This window comes from Meriones unguiculatus, chromosome 8 (genome assembly GCF_030254825.1).
Source record: "Meriones unguiculatus strain TT.TT164.6M chromosome 8, Bangor_MerUng_6.1, whole genome shotgun sequence".
Taxonomy (NCBI): Eukaryota; Metazoa; Chordata; class Mammalia; order Rodentia; family Muridae; genus Meriones; species Meriones unguiculatus.
The window spans coordinates 34,647,501-34,668,829 of NC_083356.1; the positions used below are offsets into that span (position 1 = coordinate 34,647,501).

Here is a 21,329-nt window from a genome sequence, read left to right on the forward strand (position 1 = left end):
TACCCCTGTATTTGCATCCTTGGGCAGTAGCAAGGATCTTCATCTCCACTGTCCAGGACAAATACAGCCATGGCAGACAGATTGGGTTCTCCTGTCTCATCCCCCTCCAAGTAATTGTTCAGAGTCTCCACTTACCCACAGGAAAACATGAGTTGTTTATTAGTACATCTAGCAAGTAGTAGGCCATGGAACAGTGTCATTAGGAGGCTCCTGTCCTCAAGAGATCCACAGTAACCTTGTGAGGACACATGTGGAAAGTCCTTGAAAATCAACATGGAAAGTCTAAGGCTGCTGGAGGTGAGGTTTGGCATCCAGAAAAATGGAAAATAGGCAAAGAATCCAGAGACCAGGGGAGAGCGTGATGAAAGTCTTCTCCACAGAGCTCTTTGAATTGTGGCTCATGTGATGAGCAAGACAGACTGAGTCAAGGTCAAGGCTTTCCATCAGAGACCACACATGTTGCAAAGATGTAGAAAAATGGAGGCAGGTGCTGCAGTTGGAGTGTAGATACCCAAAGGAGCATAGTTCTACTTGGACCAGCCTGCTGTGGCCCCTCTGATGCAGAATTTTATATCTGAACTTACTGGCTTTTGTCTCTTTCTTAACTGAAAACCTCTTTGCTGTTCCATGTCACCTATAGCCATAGCCAGGCTTGACCCCTAGCTTTCTCTTGCCTTCCGCAGGTGTCATCAAAGGAACAGGCAAAATATATATATATATATATATCGAGGGCACTGACCTTTGATCTGGAAGAGTCCATGGGAATTCTTTAGCTCCTTTTCTTTCTTCAAGGGTGAAAAGCAGACAGTATAGAAGAGCTAAAATATGTACAAAAAGCACAGCTGATTCAGAGCAACTTCTAGTCATTCTCTCAGCCAGCCTTTAAGACATTGAGAAGATAAAGCACACAAGAAGACACTGAAAGCAGCAGCCCTCAAATCTTGCTCAAGCCATCATCAAGAGAAGAAGGCTGAATGTGGTGGTTTACACCTGCCATCCCAGCTATGCAGAAGGCTGAGGCAGAAGCGCTGTAAGCGCAGTGGGAGGGGCAAGACTGGAGATATAGTTCAGTGGTTCACTCACCGCTTGCCCAGCTGTGTGCGACCCTGGGCTTGACCCTACCTCTGTAAGACAGAGAGATGGGGTAGAGTGGAAGGAGACAGAGAAAGGAGGAGAGAGAGAATGACAGAGACATTCACCTTTTTCTGGTAGTACTTTTGCACACACACACATATGCACACACACAGTACTACTATCTGGGTACAACTGCCATCCAGTGGGAGCCCGCCTAATCATCGTACATGCACAAGACAATCCCCTCTGTCACTGAGCACCACCAAATGCCCCCCCATGCCAATCATGTAAAGTTAGGAAGCCTTTATTGAACCAAACAGGGCCCAAACCAAAACCAAGCAGGGGACCAGCCAGGGCAGACTGAATCTCCCAAATGGACTGAAGATCTCATGCTTCCTTGAGAGCTGATTCTTGTGGCTTTCAGATGGATGAGGTTTCCAAACAACGACAAACTCACAAGCCTGAGTTTGTCAACTTGATGAAGAAAGACAAAGATGATGTGTCAGGCACTAAAGACATGACTCAGCAGTTAAAAGTGTGTAAACTCTTCAAAGAATAATAAATATTTTTGAAATATGGAGGAAGCTCTTGCAGAGCACCTGAGTTCTGTTTGCTGTTCCCAGTACTTACACTTAACATCTGTTGGCTCACAACTGTCTGTAACTCCAGCTCCATGTTATCTGATATCTTCAAACTCTGTGGGCACCTACACTCACTTGCTTATAGCCCCACAGAGGTCTCACACATACACAAAACTTACCTTTCGAGACAAAACTGAAACAGGAGCATTCAGAGGATAGGTTTGTAGTCAATCACATTCCATTGGCTGGCCCAGGTTCTTCCACATTTCTACCATGATGGGATAGATCAGGTGCCCTTCCCATCTTGTCATATATGTCTAGGCAGCATGGTCCAATGCAAGGCTTTTAGGGAATTATCTTCAAAATTAGCTTAAGGATGTGTGAAACCTGAGCCAGTTCTACATCATATTGGTTGTATCAAAAATATTTTTTTAATTTTATTTTTTATATTAATTACAGTTTATTCACTTTGTATCTCAGCTGTAGGACCCTCCCATATTCCCTCCCAATCTCACCCTCTCTCCCTTGTCTCCTCCCTGCCCCTCTCTAAGATCACTGATAGGGGAGGTCCTCCTCCCCTTCCATCTGACCCTAGCTTATCAGGTCTCACCAGGACTGGCTGCAATGTCCTCTTCTGTGGCCTAGCTAGGCTGCTCCTCCCCCAGGGGAGAGAGGGTCAAAGAGCTAGCCACTGAGTTCATGTCAGAGACAGTCCCTGTTCCCCTTGGATATTGAGCTGCCATGGGCTATGTCCGAGCAGGAATTCTAGGTTATATCCATGCATGGTCCTTGGTTGGAGAATGAGTCTCAGATAAGACCCCTGTATCCAGATATATTTGGTCCTTTGTTCATCCATGTTCATAGCAGCTTTATTGGTAATAGCCAGAACCTGGAAACAACCCATATATCCCTCGACAGAGGAATGGATACAGAAATTGTGGTACATTTACACAATGAAATACTACTCAGCAATTAAAAACAAGGAAATCATAAAATTTGCAGGCAAATGGTGGGACCTAGAAAAGATCATCCTGAGTGAAATATCCCAGAAGCAGAAAAACATACACAGTATGTGGATACTAGACTTATAAGATAGGATAACATACTAAAATCTGTACACCTAAGGAAGCTAAATAAGAAGGAGGATCAGTCCTCACTTAGAAAGACAAATAGGATGGACATTGGAAGTAGAAGAAAACAAGAAACAGGACAGGAGCCTACCATAGAGAGCTTCTGAAAGACTCTACCTAGCAGTGTATCAAAGCAGATGCTGGGACTCATAACCAAACTTTGGGCAGAGTGCAAGGAATCATATGAAAGAAGGGGAAGTTAGTAAGACATGGAGATGACAGGAGCTCCACAAGGATCAAAAATGTTTTCCACTGACCCTGAATCAAATAGATTTGGATCCTGACAGTCAAAGGGTAGCCTTGCCCCTACTTATGAACTCTTTGGGAGCTGGGGTGTCGCCTATGCTTTCACTTCATTCTGCTGGCACTTTATCTCCAGAAGCCTCCTCATAATTGTCAGTCTAAATAACACTGCAGCTCCTCATGAAAGCACAGCTAAGCAGTTACCAGTTCTCTTCCTCCCCATTAAAGTGACACTGTTAAGTTCAACCACCAGGAAACACCAAGGGTTTTTAAGCCACCTCTTTATTTCTGAAATCTACCTAGATTGAGCACAGCACACGTACTACAAAAACCCATGTGGAATTTAACTGGGGGGAGTCTCCTCATTGTCTCCTTGTTTGTCACCTCTCAGCCTTAGCCCAGAACGGGGCAGTGCATTGTTTGTACTAACCTTGCTTTCTCTGTCTCTGACTTACTTCCAGGGGGCCATGCTCTGGACACCCCAAATCCCCAGGAATTGCCTCCAGGACTGTCAAAAAATATCAGTAAGAATCCTTTAACCTTTGCCCAGAAGCTAAGTAAAATGTTGTCTAGGATACTGACAGTGAAAACATATTGAACATACCCTAAGATCTTAACAGCTTTAGCATATGCAAGTAGTCATAGATGGTACCCAAAGGCATCTCTCAAGCCTCTTTTCCTGATGTGTCATGCTCTCTCAGTTGATCCAGACTTCAGTGGAAATACAGAACCAGGGAAGAGTAAATAGGCTGATGTTGAAGGTTACTGTGGGAACTAAAGGTTAGCTTTAAAATAAAATGTTTGTATGTAACAATTAATGAAGACAGCAGCCTTGAATTTGAAAGAGAACAAGGATAGGTACATGGTGACCATTTGGAGAGAGGAGAGGGGAGGAGAGAAGTTGCGTAATTACATTTTTTTAATTTAATTTTATTTTATTAATTACACTTTATTTGCTTAATTACATTTAATCTAAAAAAAAGAAAAGTATTTTATAAATGCACTCTAGGCTTCCTGGTAAGAAAGAAATGAATGCCATGTTGCAGAGTCCTGGTCCAATGCTTGTTCTGTGGTGAAGAGAACATTGGGTCTCTGTCACTGTGATAACTCTCATAACTGCACATTCCTTACTGGATACTCTAAATATTATGTCCATAGACACAATGACTTAGTGCCATGCATTTATCCTCCACAAAGCTTCTGAGGTTAAACATACTGTACCATAAAGAAGTCATTGCTGCCTAGGAATATTGTTCAAAGCTCATCTATATTGCTTTCCATGGTAGCCCATATTACAAGAAAGTTAGTTTAAGATCAATGTTGTTCTTAGAAAAAGAGAAAAGGCGTAACATCTCTGGCTGCAAAGAGAAATAGAGGCCAAACCAAGACTCTTTAACTCATGTTTGTCTTCCTTCTACTTAGATATCACATTCTTCAATGGGATGTTTAAAAATGTGGAGAGTGTGGCTGAAATTTTTGGTAAGTAAAACCTGAAATTGCTTTTATCCATTGAGTGTTAGGAAGGAAGAGGTGTTGGAAGCTAGAAGAAATCACTAGGGTCCTGGTCTCTGTTTCTGATTTCCCTAGCCAACTGTCAATAAGTAGCTGGCATCCTAGGAAGGTAGGAATGTTGTTTAAGGCACGTTTTAGAGTCATTGTATGCCTTTATTGTTCTAATTTCCTTGTTCTGGAACGGAAATGGTACCCCTGTAGTACAAGTGTAGATGCTGAAGCTATGGGAGTTAAGCGGGTTGCTCAAGAATGCAAAGCTAGAAGAAAGACATTCTTCATGCCTAGACCTTAACCTCCTATACCAATGTGGTTTGGTTTCTTCTCCCCAACTAGCAAGGACATGTGAATCATAAGGATTTGAAAGATTTCCACACAATCCATGTGTGTTTCATTTCAGTTGTACAACTATTCGGACACCATGAGGTTTCAAAATTGGACAATGCCTATCAAATAATGTTATTCTGTGATTGGTGCTGCCAAGGCTACTGAAGCCTGCTGTTTGGTTAGAAGAATCTAAGAATGGTATCTATGACTCAGTGTGGGTGCCCTAGAGATCTTTGAATGAAAATGCACATTTGTGTAAACATACAGGTACATACAAATTTTAGAAAGGTTTTCCAACAACACTTCCAGGTGAGACCTCATTGAAACAAAATGTGAGAAGGGAAGGGAAGTTTGAGTGAGGTAGAAAGAAACCAGAATGGGCAAGTGGGCCTGGTGCTCATAGACCACACCTTTATCCCATCAGTTCCTTCTGTGGTCTTGTGCACTCTGAGTGACAGTGTGGTGTCACCGGCTTGAGCATGGAATAGCCTTTCATCAGAAAAGCAGAGGGTGGGGAGGTGAGGCTCAAGATTTAGAGTAAAAATAATCAATATTGGCCTTACTAGTTTATGTGTTGTATGCTTGAAGGTATATCATCAGCTGGGGCCTTAAGCATATCTCTAGAGGACCACTGGTGTCTTTACCTCTGATGTGGAGCCAATGAATAGTGCATACCTGGCAGGATTTCTGTGAAGTTTGCAGCATTGCAGACAAAATCTTTGCAGTATATCACACACATGACCAGTCTGAACTATTCTGGCACTAGAAATATCTAGTGAGGTTTCTGGTGCAGACTAGATGCTCAAATACTGTGTGCCTGCATGACTTTCCCTTCTACTTTCTACACTGGCTCATAATTTTCTAGTATTATCACCATGCCACTGGAGATTCGGTCAGCAAACTAATAACTCCACAGATCATAAAGTATATAATATATTTCCATTTTGCTTTTTTATTTATCCTTCTCTCATATATTACATCCCAACCAGTTTTCTCTCTCTCCTCTTCTCTGAGTTCCTCCCCAACATCCTATCTCCCCCACATCCACTCTTTTTTCTGCCAGGAAAGAGCAAGCCTCCCATGGATAGCAACCAAATGTGACATATCAACTTACACCCTCACTGTTAGGAGTCCTTCAAGAATATCACACTACACAACCATACCATACATGCAGAGGGTCTAGTCAGACCCATGCAGGCTCCGCCATTGTCTCTGTGAGCCCCTGTGAGCCCCTGTGAGCCCTAGTTAGTTGAGTGTGTGGGTCATGTTCTGTGGTGTCCTAACTTTTACATAGCAGATAGTCTGAGTGTACTGAGATGGGTGCAGTAGCCGGGCACAAGTAGCAGAGTTCCTGAAGGTTTGTGCTGCGTTCCACTGCTGCCCTCCCTGGTCATACTGGTTTTTCACTTTACCCTAGGGTCTCATAGTTTCAGTTTAACTGCTGTAGTTCCAGCTGGCATATCCATACTTAAGGAAGGAGAGAAGTATAGCTCAAAAGGATTTTCTTTTTCATATATGTGCATGTGTTGTGTGTGTGTGTGTGTGTGTGTGTGTGTGTGTGTGTACATATTGGCAAGTGTTGAAATGCATGAGTGTTTACAACATATGTGTGTATATGTCTGTGGAGGGCCAATATTGATGTATGAGTTCTTCCTCAATTGCTCCCTACCGTGTTGTTTGATTCAGGGCAACTCAGTTAAACCCAGAGCTCACCAACCAATAGGCACAGTCTTCCTAGTCAGCTTGCTCTAGGGATCTACTAGCTCTGTCCTCTGAAGCTGGAATTGCAGGGATCTGCCACACTCACCTGACATTACATGGATTCTGAGGTTGCAAGCAGTTTAAAAGCTAGGCCCACTCCCCAGCCCCAAGTGGATCTTCTACTTCTGTATTAGGAATCAAATATTTTTCAAAAGTCTTTGACAGACTGTTAAGTCTTTTTCAGCCAGATCTGTGGAATGTACTCAGTCAGAGCCTAGCCACTGACATGGACATCCAGTGTTACAGCCACCAGCAAAACCTAACAGTGAGACTCACTCAGAAACTTAGTAAACTGGTGTACCTTCCTGAGAACTTTTCAGTGTCACTCACAAGGGAGAGACCAGTATTTATCAGGTCTGTGTAACTAATTTTTTTAACCAATTACATAACATGCAGTAACTACACTCATGATGTCCCATCAGCCGGGAAGCAGGAAGTCTAGGGGACAGAGCTCCTCCTGCACTTGGGTTCCCAGTGCCAATCAGTACCTCCCCACCCACAGACTGCCTAGGCTCCCACTTCACCTGGCTGCAGGCTGTCTTCACCAACTTCCCTCTGCTGCTCCAGTTTGTGAACAGTATGAGGTGTGTGGCTGGCCTCTGCCCCCGGGATTTTGAAGACTATGGTTGTGCCTGCAGGTTTGAGATGGAAGGGCTCCCTGTGGATGAGTCTGACAGGTGAGTAACCACAGGTGAGCTCACTGTAGGCTAATGACACCTTTGTTGAAATAACTGTAAACAGAGACCTGGAGGAGAGACTCAGGAGAGATCTAATTCTGTTACCTATAGGAGGGAACTGGCTCCCATCTCTATACAGTAAAGTGTAACCAGTGATGCTGTTGTAGATGATTACTGAGAGCCTCTGATATGGCAAACCTCTATCACACAGATGCTCTAAGATGAGGTTCCCAGCACTGATACCACTAACATCCTTGTTATAATGTGGATTCTTGAGGCGCACCCTAGCCCTATCAACTCAAGATACATTTAGGTGGATATCAGAAGCCTTATCCAGTGCATTTATGTCTACTGGAGAAAAAGCAACCATGAGGGTTGCTATTCAACCTTCAATACACATAAACAATAACAACCCATAAGCACTACTGTTAAGAAAATCATAACACTACTCCTGCCTTAGTATAGAATGCAAGAAAATGAACATGGCCCTAAACATGTGTTCCATCCTGTGGAGAAGGAAACTGCACATGTAAACAAAGTACCAAGGTTAGCAATGACGATTAATGCAAGCTTTAACTAGGATGTTGTCAACAGGCACAGGAATAGGACGGCTAACTGAGCTATTCTCTGATTTGGGAAATCTGTTGCTCTGTGTTCACATTCAAGGACTATTCCCCATGACCCAGCAATTCCGATTCTCGGCTCCTTACTGGCAAGTTGCTTAATTTGTTTATATTCCACTTTCTTTACCTTAAAAATGGAGGTAATTACTCTTGCCTGATGCGTCTAAAACAAAAAGGGGGGACTGTAGAGAGCTGCGGAATGCTATGCCTTAAAGATGGAGCTGGTTTCCGCCTTCCACCTTCCCGATGGTGAGTGCTCTCTGTCACGAACAACTCCACATTTGGCTAAGGCCGAGGATCTGGCTTGCTTCCATGTATGTAGACCTATCTGCATTGCCCCCATGGCACGCCTGGGTTGGCTACCCAGAGGTTATTTAAGCTGTGGGCTGGCTTTCCCCGGGGTCCGAGGATTGTTCAATGTTCCTGAATAAACTGCATTGAAAATAAAATAAAATAAAATAAAATCTTAGAAAAAAAAATGGAGGTAATTGTAATGCCTACCTACTTCAGGGTCACTACTTTGGATTAAATGACTAACTATAACTTGGTTATAAGGTATCAGTAACCATGGAGGCAAGGCGGGGATTGTAGAAGCAGTAACAGTAGGGATTATAGTAGCAATAGCTGTAGCAAGGTAGCTGTCATAGTATCAATACTGATGATAATGATACTAGAGTAATAGCAGCAATAGCAGCAGCCATAGCATAGAACAGGGCTGGCACAGTAGTGGCTGTAATGATAGCAAAAGCATCAGCAAAGGAAAGCACCCAGAAATAGAAAATTGAACATGGATCACAACTCAGCTCTACTCAGCTCAACTCAGTGCTACTCTATAATTAGTACCCTATCTCACTTGCATTATCCTGTGCCCCAATTCCAATGCCATGGGGCATGTGCTTTCTTTCATCTGTGTGGGCTCAGAGAAGGCAGGAAGGACTCTCTATGGAATCACCATATTTGACAGCTCATACCTGCCCTGGCACATTTCTCCCTAAAAGACATCCTGTTCCTGCTGCCTTGGTTCTGTGCTCTCCAAACCTCAGAACTTCTCTTTAATTGCAAGCTACATAGGCAAGTGTGAATACAAGGCCAGTCTCTGGACTGCACTCTTTGTCCTCTAAGAAGGGAATGCACCATGCCCGTGTGTGTGTGTGTGTGTGTGTGTGTGTGCGCGCGCGCATGCTTGCGGTCCCAGTACTAGTGACCTCACTGACTGAGGAGGTGATTTACCTCTAACTCTTTTTTCAGAGCTTAAAAACAGATGAATTGAAAAGGATACATTATTGGTTGATGTAGGATAATAGCTTTGTGTTTAAAAAACAAACTATCCTCACCTTGAAACCTGCAGGAGAAGAGACAGGTTGCCTTTGGTCCACAGGACTAGCTTTCCGTTTTAGGGACCAGGATCAGGTAGTTGACACTGGGATGGGAATGGGCAGGTTCTGCAGGGTACATGAGGTCAGGACCATTTCTGAGAACATGTTTTCCTGTCAAGCCCCACATTCCTGCTTCATTTAATTCTTTGAACACCCAAGAAACCTAGAAGTCAAATGAACAAAGGAGTCATTCATCACTGTCTCCTCCAGAAGGAATGATCAAAGGACCTGTGTCCTCACACTGGTGGAATGGTGGGCTGAATCTAATTTCAGTTTCTGTATATTTTGGTCAATAGGGTGGGTGGTTCCAAATCCCCTGGAAGACAGATTGTTTCCACCTTGAACTTACATACCTAAGAATCCTAAAATATTTGCTGCTGTTTATTGAAATAGATGTTTTCTTTTTTTAATTTTATTTTATTCTTATCAGTTACATTTTATTAACTCTGTATCCCAGCCGTGTCCTGCTCCCTCATTCCTTCCCAGTCCCTCCCTCCCTCCCTCATCTCCACCATGCCCCTTTCCAAGTCCACTGATTGGGGGGACCTCCTCCCCATTCATCTGATCCTGTTTTATCAGGTATCTTCAGGACTGACTGCAAAGCCCTCCTCTGTGGCCTAACAGGACTGCTCCTCCCTTGGGAGGTGGGGAGGCCAAAGAGCCAGTCATTGAGTTCCTGTTAGAAATAGTCCTTGTTCCCCTCACTTTGGGAAACCAATTAGTTACTGAGCTACCACAGGCTACATCTGAGCAGAGGTTCTAAGTTATATCCATACATGGTCCTTTGTTGAATGTCAGTCTCAGAAAAGACCCTGTGCCCAGATATAAACCCTCCTCCACTCCTGGTGGGAATGTAAACTGGTACAACCACTCTGGAAATCTATCTGGCGCTTTCTAAGACAATTAGGAATAGTGCTTCCTCAAGACCCAGCTATACCACTGCTAGGTATATACCCAAAATTTGCTCAAGTACACAAAAGGGATACTTGCTCAACCATGTTTATAGCAGCTTTATTTGTAATAGCCAAAACCTGGAAACAACCCAGATGTCCATCAATGGAGGAATGGGTACAGAAATTGTGGTGGTATTTTTTTACACAATGGAATACTACTCAGCAATCAAAAAGGAGGAAATCATGAAATTTGCAGGCAAATGGTGGGATCTAGAAAAGATCATTCTGAGTGAAATATCCCAGAAGGAAAAAGACAAACACGGTATATACTCACTTATATAGACCTATAAGACATGATAAACATAATGAAATCTATACACCTAAAAAAGATAATCAATTGAGCGGACATGGGGTAAGATGATCAATCCTCATTTAGAAAGACAGACTGGATGTGCATTGAACGTATGACAGGAGTCTACTGAGCGCATCTGAAAGACTCTAACTAGCAGTGTTTTAAAGCAAAGGCTCATGACCAAAGCTTTGTCAGAGTACAGGGAATCATAAGAAAGAAGGGGAGTTAGTCTGATGGGGAAAGGATAGGAGCTCCACAAGGACCAAATATATCTGGGCACAGGGTCTTTTCTGAGACTGACATTCAACCAAGGCCCATGTATGGATATAACCTAGAACCTCTGCTCAGATGTTTTCTTAAGTCCAAAAAATCCTCCTTAGGCAGGATGAAAGATGTATCCAAGGTCATCATACTTCCATGTGCTTTCCTTGTTGCAATGTCCTCCACTGACCGCTCCTGAGTTGTGGGAGCCCTTCAACCTTCTAGTAGCAGTGTCATCTTGCTGGTGGCCTTGACTAGATTAGAGAATTATGTGTCTCAGAATCTGCATCTGTAAATGTTCACAGTAGTCATCATGCTTGCATGGGAGGGTTGGAGGAGCTACACTTGTCCAGTGATCAGAGCAGGCAGTAGATGGTTAGGACAGCAAGTGTTAGCTATAGTAACAAACGCAGCAGTAAACATCCTCATTCCCTCTGAGACAAAGGAATTGATGTCAGGAGCTCCTTTGCCAACTCAGTGTCAAGTCCTGTCCCATTCTGTAGTTCTCATTGTGGCTTCCTTGGCACCACAACTATTTCTCCTCAAGCCCAGAACTGGCCTCCAGCCTTGAAATACGCAGCAAGCTCACGAGAAAAACATTGATTGTAAGTGCTCAGAACAGTTCCTGAAGTACTGAAAGGTGTCAGCTCTTATTATGAGACTCAAGTAATATTAATTTGAAAAGAAGGTAAGTAATGTTCCTAAAACAAATCTCTGGTGCCTAATGGAGCTGGTCCAGCTACAGAGTCCCGGTCAGCACCTCACTGCACCTCAAACTTAAAACACCGAGGCTGCTAGTATCATATGGAGTCTCATTGTTCTTCTTCCTGTGCCCCAGCTCCAAGAAAGGCAATAGAGAGCAGCCCACAACTCTGTCCATAGTAAGAGAGGCAGCGACTGGCTCCCAGCCTGGGGTCTATAAGCCAGTCACTGCTGAAAGGCTGTTTCCCTTTCCTGGTCTTCAGACACTGCTGAATTCTCAATGAATCAAGCTGGAGCCTTGGAGACTTCCCTGATGTCTGAGGTTTCCTCCATTTACAAACAAAGACCAAAGACTTCCTTAGTTCCTGTCTTTCTTCAGCTCAGATTTGATTTCAAGCCTTGGAACACCCTGAAACCTACGTCTGCATTACCTGTAGCCTGTCTATACGTCACTCAGAACTGATGTATGCTAGATAGCCTGTCACATCCCACCGTGTAATCTCACATCTGTCCCTTGGCTCCCTGGGTCCTGAACGTCCCGTCTGCACACAGTGGAAGAATCTGCATATTCACTTAAAACATGTTATCTTTAGTGTTCTTGATAATATCATTGTATCATATAATCCAACCTGCTCCTGATAGCCACAACTTTGACTAAGTGATAAATACTTGACTCGTCCACAGAATAAATTCTTTCCCCTCTCTTCTCTTGCTTATCATAAGTAACAGGCTCAAATATCTCTCATGGATGTGGTAGAAGAGAGACAGTTTTGTAGTGCAGAAACCACCTGTGCTGTAAGAGGGCTTGTGCATCTCACACAGGGATCCACATACTGGAAGCTGGAATGCTCTGTGGCTTGCTGGCTGATATTTGTCACTTTCTGTTTTCTGCATAGTTGCTGGGGTCTCCCTCATCTTGACCCTGATTACTCAAAGGTTAACCCATCCCCTCTTTCTCATGCTCATGGATCTCTTTTTTTTATTATTATTATTCTCTTCATCCTCTCCCTCTTCTTTTCTACTCTCCTCCTTTTTGAGGCATATTTTCTTATACAGCCCAGGCTAGTCTTCAACTTGTAATCTTTCTGCCTCTCCAGTTCAGGGATGATAAAGAGGTACTACCATAGCTGACTTCAAGGTGAGGGGTATGAAATTACCCTACAAAATGTCCTTGGCCTTGCCACCACTGGTTATTTTAAGGAAGTAATAGTGTTGCCCTGACATCTCTAGCAAATGAGGATTCGTTAGAGAAGTCAGCTCCTGTGTGAGGTCAGGAAGAATGACAGAGGCAGATGGAGAGGGCAACTTCTCCTATTAACACTCACTCAGGTGGATGTGGAAGGTGGTGACAATAGCAAAAGTAGCTATCCAAATACAGTGCTCACACAAAGCCTGGTACAAGCCTATCCTCACCTTTCCTGGACCATTTGCTAAGATCCAGGGCCATGTGACTGGCCATAGACACCTGCACATTGGGCAGGGGTGATGCACTCTTCCATCTAAAGTGTGTAGGATAGCAGGTGGTGTGTGAAACAGATCACTGCCAGGTACCAGCCAGACATCAGAATGATCCCAGCATGCCTGCCCATCTGTATCCTAACTATGCTCTCTCTTGATCCTGCCTGACCTGCCTCAGCTGCTGCTTCCAGCATCGCAGGTGCTACGAGGAGGCTGTTGAGATGGACTGTCTCCAAGACCCTGCCAAGCTCAGTGCAGATGTAGATTGCATCAACAAACAGATCACCTGTGGTGAGCATTTTCAGACCTCCTAGAGCAGGGGCATGAAATGACCATTGTGGTCCACTTGGGATTTGCCAGCACCATCTACATCATCAGCAGTGTCATTGTTGGCACTTGGTTGATTGGTGTATTTGTGGTTCACATATAGTTAATGTGCAAATGAATGCTTTTTTATGACTGAAGCAATGGTTTGTTGGAATATTAACTGACTTATAATTTATTTATACTTGTGATTGTAGAAGGTTTTAAGTGGAAATAGTTTTCTATTTATTAACTGTGTAACCGTGGGATAATTTCTTAGCTTCTCTTAACTACAGAACAGGGGGGAGAAAACCTCCTTCAAAGAGATGCTATGGAAATTGAATTAAGCCCGAATGAGAAATGGTTAATGCAGTGGCTGGGGCAGAGTGAGAACTTATGATCATGTATGGAGGTAGAAACAGTGGTGAGAGGTCAGGCTGGTGTTGGCTGCTGTTTGTAAGGGGCAAGTGCATCAGTTGTGTTCCTGTGTAAGAACCTTATTTACCATATGACTCTGGGAATATTATTTCACATGTCTAGGCAGTCCTGGAAGAAATACAACAGGCAAAGGCACAGAGGGGTGAGAGCATATAGCAAGTTGAGGTGCTAGATTGAGCAAGTCTCCTGTGTGCCCACTGTGGACCTTGTTCCTGATGCACAGCAACTCTGATCTTCCATCCCAACAAACTGTTAAATGGAAACCACTGTTCTTAGTTTTCAGACAAGAGAAGGAAAGCTCTGCTCTGAGAGATTAAATAACCTGGCTAAAGTCACAGAGGTACGCAACTGTAGGCTTTGAACCAAGGTCCCAGTGACTCCCAAGTCCAGATACTCAGCTTGGTGGAGCCTAGAGCATTAACAGAAGGTAGAGGGAGGCACTGAGGAATTGATGGGGAGAAACCAGTGGAAATAGAAAAGGGCATCCATCCATGCACTAAGAAAACACATCCTGAGTATCTCTCCACGTGAGACTGCTGCATCCATATGGGGCCCTCCTGACCTTCTGGACTATTGCCTGGATGGTCAGTGCCGTGCTTACTTTCTTCCTCCTCTTGACAGAGTATATGACAGGAGCAACTTAGAAAGGTTTAAGTTTAATAAAATGTAACTGATAAAAAAAATAATAATAATAATAAAAGAAAGGTTTAAGTTGGCTTCTGGGTCAGAGTATATAGTCCATAGCAGTGGGGAAGCACAGTAGTGGAAGCAGATTACTGCCTGGACATCAAGAGAACAAAAAAGTTGGTTGTATGGCATCAGTCTGAAAACAGAGCATTCAGGCTAGAAGCAGGGCTAGACTCTTATCTCCTGTATGCTCTCCTGTGCTACCTCATGAGCCCATGGTTCATGAGCTTTTCCTCTTCTCTCCAACAAAATTTGACAGGCCTAATCTCCTGAAAATCTTGTGTAGATTGTCATGGCCACTCCAACTTCAGAATAGAAACATCTGTGCCACATGTGGAGGATGGTAATACACAAAAGACCCCCAGCGACCTTCCAATCTGTGCCCCACCTCATCTAGCAAATCTCTACCTTCTAAATGTACTGCAATCTCCCGTGCAATCAGCTGGGGAGCAAGTAATCAAACACATGAGCTTGTGGCTGTCATTTCACATTCAAAGCATGGTAGTTAGGCACTGCAAATGTGTTATGTGGTGACAGGAGTTGTAGAGGAAGCAAAGTCAGGGAGATATTGTAGGGTGGGCTGGGCGGTACTCTGTTTAAATGAGAAGGGCATTTGCTCAAAGCTTCTTTGAGCAAAGATTTGAAGAAGTAGTAAGCAATTCTTACTTTAAGTGAAGGTGAAGAGTGACCGAGCAGAACATGACAGGCTGAAGGGGTGGAATAGGGAACAGAAGGGGATAATAAGAAGTGTGGGGAAAGATGGCATCAGGGAGAAATAGAGGTGGTGGATAGGGACAATCACACAACACTTCCTAGGTGACTCTGGGAAGTCAGCCAGAAGCTCTGAATCAATAGACATGCTTCGATTGAAGTGTTTTATTTTTAATTTTTGTACCCCTAAGGATGGAACCCAGGACCTCTTGTGTGCTAGATAAGTTCTCTCTATCACTGATATACCCTCTGTGTCTTACTCTAGCCCTTGATCTATTTGGGATCCCTCATGACAGTGGATGACAGAATTGGGAAGGCTAGTCTGGGGTCCACTGACATGAATGGGCAAGAGATGGTGGCAGAGTATATAAGGATGTGAACAGTCCCCAAAGTGGATACAGGCAGAGCCAAAGCCAGTACAGCAGACTAGGCTAGGCATGGGAACATATAGTGTGTGTGTGACCCCAGGTTGGGTCCATTCAGCCAAAAAGGTGACACTGTCATTACAAAGTTACAGGGAGAGCAAGTTTGGACAGGGCAGACCGAGAGTCCTGTTGGAGCCATCATTGCCTATTGAGGTTCCAAGTTTGATCTCTCTACCTTGCTCTACCTTTGCTGTATGCAGAGTCCAAGGATCCCTGTGAGCACCTGCTGTGTACCTGCGACAAGGCTGCTGTTGAATGCCTGGCTCAGTCTGGCATCAACTCTTCCCTGAACTTACTGGATGCTTCTTTCTGCCTGCCCCAGACTCTGGGTGAGACAACCAGGGCTGAATCTCAAAGTAGGGTTGAACAGTGGGCAGGAGCTTCAGTGGGACTGAGTGTGGCTGCCTGTCTTCAGATGCCAAATGTAGCCCTTCAACATCTGAGCCCACTGCTACAGCCACACCACCATGTGTTTCCTTGCAGAACCAACTAGTGGGAAGGTCCCTGTGACGCTCCTGCCTAGAGGTAAATTCCCAGCATAGCTGGTTCTTTTCTCCAGTGGCTGACTCACAGAGGCTGGTGCCATCAATGAGATTGGCTCTGCCTCCTTTTGTTATGAGACCAATATAAATATTTAGTATCAAAAGATGCTAGTACCAACTCTACCCTAGCTAGTAGGTAGATGTGAATTTAATCCAGTGAAGGTGTAGAGAGCCCATGTTCTTTTTTCTCTGTGTAGTCAGAGGCCTGGTACAGAATGGGACTGGGGCAGCACCTCAGGCTCAGATGAACATGGATCTCACTCCCTGACTTGTGTCCACTGAGGCCTCCCTAGAATGGACCCTGCTTCTTCTTCCTTGCTATTCCCTCCTTACCTCCCAGAGCCTGAGCAGAAAGCACAGCCTTGCTCAGGTAACTCTTTTCGAGGGAGAGGTTGTTTATCCTGTGAGCATCTGGAGGCACTCTTATATAATTCATGCTTCTTACTCTAAAATATGGGTCTTATGAAAAACAATAAGTCAAGTTTATGGCTGCCGTTTCTTGTTTGTTAGAGTTTCTCTGCTTTCTCATTGCCAATACCTTTAGGTACCTGGGGATGGTCCACTGTCAGTTTGTTGTCACATCTATCCTTTCCTTAGGCTCTTCCTATAATTAATTATGTAATTTTTAAGGGGCAAGCCACAGTGTATGTGCTGGGCTGCAGGTATGTGGGTATACATGGGGAGTGTGCTGTAGGTATGAATATTGTACATGCATGTGTGCATTGCCAAATACGGTGCATATATAGGTGTGAGTGCTAAGTATTCATGGGTATGGGAATGTACTTGTATGAATGTGGGGTATATACAAGGATGTGTGGGCATACAGGTTTCTCTGTGCATCTTCCACATTCCGTACTATTCAGTACATTCAGTTTCTATTCTGTCTGCCCTGCCTTCTTAGCAAAGGTCTTTTAATCTTGGGATACCTTCAGAGTCCATAGCTCTTTTACTGCCTTCATCTTATGTCTCAGATAGCCCTCCTCCTCCACCAGAATCCAGCAGCAGCAGCAGCTGTGATTCCTCCTGAGTCAAACAGTGGTGGTCAGTCCATGCTCCTGGAGGAGTAAGAGCCAAGGAACTCTCAGCTAGAATGGACAACTCTTCCACGAAGACTTCTTTCTTAGGCCATCCTTCCCTTGGCCCCTTAGTACCTAGCTTGCTCAGCTTAGATCCTTGAGGTTTTCTTCTTGCTGTTGGAGACTCTCTTTTTCCAGGGGTTCCTGAAAAGCCCACAGACAGCAGTCAGATAGCCCTGTCAGGAGAAGGTAAGTATGAACAAACATGTGACCCAACCACCTTTGTCCCATTTGTGCCACTCCATACTGGTGTGATGACATCAGCTCCCCGATATGTTCCTTGCCTGCTTTGTTATGGAGCTGAGTAATTCCAGAGGCCTTGGTCCTTTCCAGCCAGAACCTCTTTTCTACTCCCACGGTTTTCTCTTGTCCCTCTGTTTTCACCTCTAGAGGGTCAAAGATATGATGCTGCAGGCTCATCCAGAGGTACAGCTTCAGGCTTGTCCAGATGGACAATGCCCTATTTTAATGTGCCTTCCAGGTCTTGTTTGGATATACTTATGCCAGAAAGTGATGTGTTGCTCATCCAAAATTCAAATTTAGTGGGTGTATTAAATATATAGCTGGCTCTTAGCGCAGTCATTCTATAGAGTCCTCCTTCAGGGAACTGGAATTTTCCCCTTTCCTTGGTAATTATGCACAATCTGTTTCCCTGACCATGGAACTGGCTCAGGGGCTCAGCTTGATCCATAATCAAGTGGTGTATCCTTTCCACAGTGGCTGGTGAGATGAGAGAAGACAGACCAACAACACTCTCCAGGACAAGTAAGCAGAAGGACCATCCAAGGGGGAGTTGCTGGGCACAGTGGAGATGCTGCCCAAATCCATGTGCTCTTTTTCAGTGGCTACTACTGGATGGGGCCCCAAGGGAAATATAGTGCGCATTTACAGAATATGTAGGACAGTGAGGCTTAGGAATCTTAAAATTTCTGTCACTCAGCCAAAATATCAAACAAACAAACAAACTTGATGACCTACCTGGCATTAGCCAGGAATTCAATGCAAATATGACCATCAAATCTAGAAATGTCTAAGTCAAATTTCAGTTGGTGAGCCTGACTCAAACAGACATGTTCATGATGATTAGCAACCATATAATTATCCATAGGTGTAAGCAACTGACAATAATTATTTGCTAGTTACTTACAATGAATGAGTAAATTGATACTGGCTGACGGGCAGTACCACCACTGAAGGTCACCAATGTGTAGGCATTAGTCACCAGATGCACCAAACTGTAGATCCTCCCTTGTCCCGGGAATCCTGTTATTCCATGAAGGAAGGGAGGGGTCACTCACCTAGGATGTGTCAGCTTAGAAGTCCTTGGGTCTGAGCAGGTAGGTTTTGCTTTGAAAAGAACAGTCTGCTCAACAGAGGACAGTCCAGATGTCCCTTTAATGTGGCAACTGCCTTCACAGTCAGCTTCAAAGCCTGAGTTTTATACAACACTACCATTGTCTCGACCCACAAGTATGTTAAGCTGAAGTTCGTGCTCCCCTTTCCTTACGCTGGTTTAGTCACCATCTCTCTTCTTTATGATACAGTGGAAAGTGAAAGCAGAGCTTAACATAATGCCCGAGTCTCAACCTCAGCTGGCATGACACTTCATCCCACCACTACCTAACTTCTTAATTCTTGAGGAGTGTCTTAACTCTCTTGTATGTTTGTTTTCTCATCTCTGTAAGAGGGGTGAGCAGGAGACTCCTATTTGTGAGCTGCCATTAAAGTGAGTCAGAACAAAGTCCTTATTGTCATATCATTTGGAACACAGTAGGAGGTTTGTAAAAGTTAAGAAGGTTTCACCTCATAAAAGTCCAGGGCTCAGCTGCTCTCGTAAAGCCAACAGCAGCATGCCATTCTACTCCCCCCGGACTGCCCGCTGCTTTGTTTAAATACAAGATATTTTTTTCTTCCCATATTTTTCACCCCCAATTTCTGCATAATATACAGTCTCAAAGCTTTTCTACAAATTCCCCTGCATTGCAAGCTGCTGGGACATTTGCCAACAAGCATGTGGGAGGAGGGCATGTCAGTTTGGGCCCAGTCCTCTGCCTCTGGAGACCAAGGCACACAGTAGTGTTGACACTCAGTCTGTCTGTCTCCTCTTCAAGCAGGGTCTGTTCAAGATCTTGAAAACGTGGAAGCTGCTAGGACCACATCAAGTCCAGGTAAGCATATTTGGCTCCCTCTGCCTTTACATATATAAGCTTGTGAAATCAATGGATTCCAAAGGAGCTTTGGACCAAGCTCTAAGTGGAAGAAAGAATTGAACACAATGTGTCTCTATATTCCTTCATTAAGAACACATGCAGAATTAAAAGACACATTAGCAGGAAACAATGAGAAGTTCTCAGGTAAAGACTTGTTTGTGAAATTATAATTAGTTTTCCGTTTAAAAACACTTGTTATTCCATTATGCAAAATCAGATACTTTTAGTATTTATGTTATTTTCTAGTAGCCTCATGTATTACTTTTTTATTACTGTGATAACACAACATAACGAAGAAAACTTATAGAGATAAAAAGTTTAGTTCGGGCTTACAATTTCAGAGTGCTAAAGTCCATGATGACAAAGTAGAGGGAGCAGGTGGTAAGTGGCTGGAGCAGAGGCTGAGAGCTCACATTTCAAACAGCAAGTGGGTAAACAGAGCTAACTCAAAATGGTGCCTGTATTTTGATAACTCAAGACACACCTCCTCATAAAGGCTATGCCTTCTAATCCTCCCCAAACGGTTCCAAGTATTCAAACATAGAAGCCTGTGGGGCCATTTTTATTCAAACTATAAGCAGCTTTACTGGGCAAAGGATGCAATCAGGCTGTCTGGCAAGTTGCATAAAGAACCTTCACATAATTGTAAATAGGAAGAGAAATAGCTGCAGTACTTGAACAAGGAGGTCAAGGGTTCAAAGGCTTAAGAGGAAGGTCTGCTTGCTATCTGGCACCCTACCTTTTTCTTCCTTCTCTTTGTCTCTTTACTTGCTGAGAGCATCTAGACAGGTCCTGTTGCAGGTGTACAGTTGTAAACATAGTACAGTCCTAAGCCTGAATGATCACCACAGTCCTCCCCCATGAGCTGACATGTAGGTGCCTTAGCTCAGGCTCCTGTAGCATTCACTAGTCTGCAAACAATGCGCACTCTCCTTACATGTCTGTGTTCTGAGAGTTTCTGTTTGCATTTGGCCTTGACCGTGTGTTCATCTGCAAATGACTCTGGGTGACTCTTTAACTCTGAACCATTAAGTTGTCTATTTTCAGGATCTGCAGAGATTGTTGCCATAGCTAAGGGTGCAACCCATGCTGCTGCTGGCATGAAACCAGTGAGGTTGGGAGTATCATCTGTTGGCAATGGCTCTCAGGAGACAACTGGAAAAGGTAGGTGAGAGGCATCATCCGGGAATGTCTGGCCTCCCCACCCTGGAAATCTTAAATCTAGCTCTTAACAAAGACTTTTAGGCTACATTATAGATTGTGACCATCTCCTGCTGATGCAACTAGAAGGCATCACATATACCCTTTACTAAGCAAGTTCTTTAAGGCTCAAGATACAAAGCTTACCTTTGACCTTCAGGTGCTATGAGTCTGAGTCTGAGCAAAACCCAGGGTTTTCTGCCCCCTGGCTCTGTCTCTTCATCACTCTGCTGGCCTAGAAGACAGGATCTTGGCTGCCTTCACATTGTGTGTGGGTGGCTAACTAGAAAGATGAAGCAGGTGGGTACTACTGATTATCCTATCTTTCTTCCCTTTCATGCCTTCCCAAAGAACCCACACTTGGGAAGAGCTCCAGTCAGTAGGACACACCTGGGCAAGCCTCCAATGGTGTCCAGTGCAGAACTGTGGAGAATGCATATGAAAGTTGTAGGCAGGTGAGGAAGAGCATGAGGAGAAACAGAGAGACAGAATCAGAATGAGAAAATCCAGAGCTTTGTAATGCAAAACATGCCAAAACATGATGTGTCCCCAAAAGCCTAAGAGGACAGCTAAGACCCTTCAGGCTCCTAGGTTCTTCTCAACAATAGGGTGTGGTCCACAGGGCATCTTTAGTCTTGACAAGTCCTATTCTTTATGAAGATTTTATAAGGAATTCAGTAGAGCATGAAAAGCCAAGCTGAAGAGGAGTTGTTCTTTGAAACAAAGAGAACAAGGCACAGGAGAGTGGTGATCTGAGATCCACCCAAAGT

General features: G+C 44.1%; 1 protein-coding gene across 1 annotated transcript in view; it reads left to right on the top strand.

Annotated features, from left to right (window-relative positions):
* The window catches only part of Oc90 (otoconin 90), a 29,906-nt gene that overhangs the window by 3,146 nt on the left and 5,431 nt on the right, over positions 1-21,329 (top strand). Inside the window, exons 2-11 of the mRNA XM_021642061.2 lie at positions 3,490-3,552; positions 4,451-4,507; positions 7,128-7,302; positions 13,146-13,258; positions 15,732-15,860; positions 16,015-16,056; positions 17,288-17,338; positions 17,867-17,914; positions 19,264-19,317; positions 20,407-20,523. Coding sequence (XP_021497736.2) covers positions 3,490-3,552; positions 4,451-4,507; positions 7,128-7,302; positions 13,146-13,258; positions 15,732-15,860; positions 16,015-16,056; positions 17,288-17,338; positions 17,867-17,914; positions 19,264-19,317; positions 20,407-20,523 — 849 coding nt within the window. The remainder of the gene's footprint in view (positions 1-3,489; positions 3,553-4,450; positions 4,508-7,127; positions 7,303-13,145; positions 13,259-15,731; positions 15,861-16,014; positions 16,057-17,287; positions 17,339-17,866; positions 17,915-19,263; positions 19,318-20,406; positions 20,524-21,329) is intronic.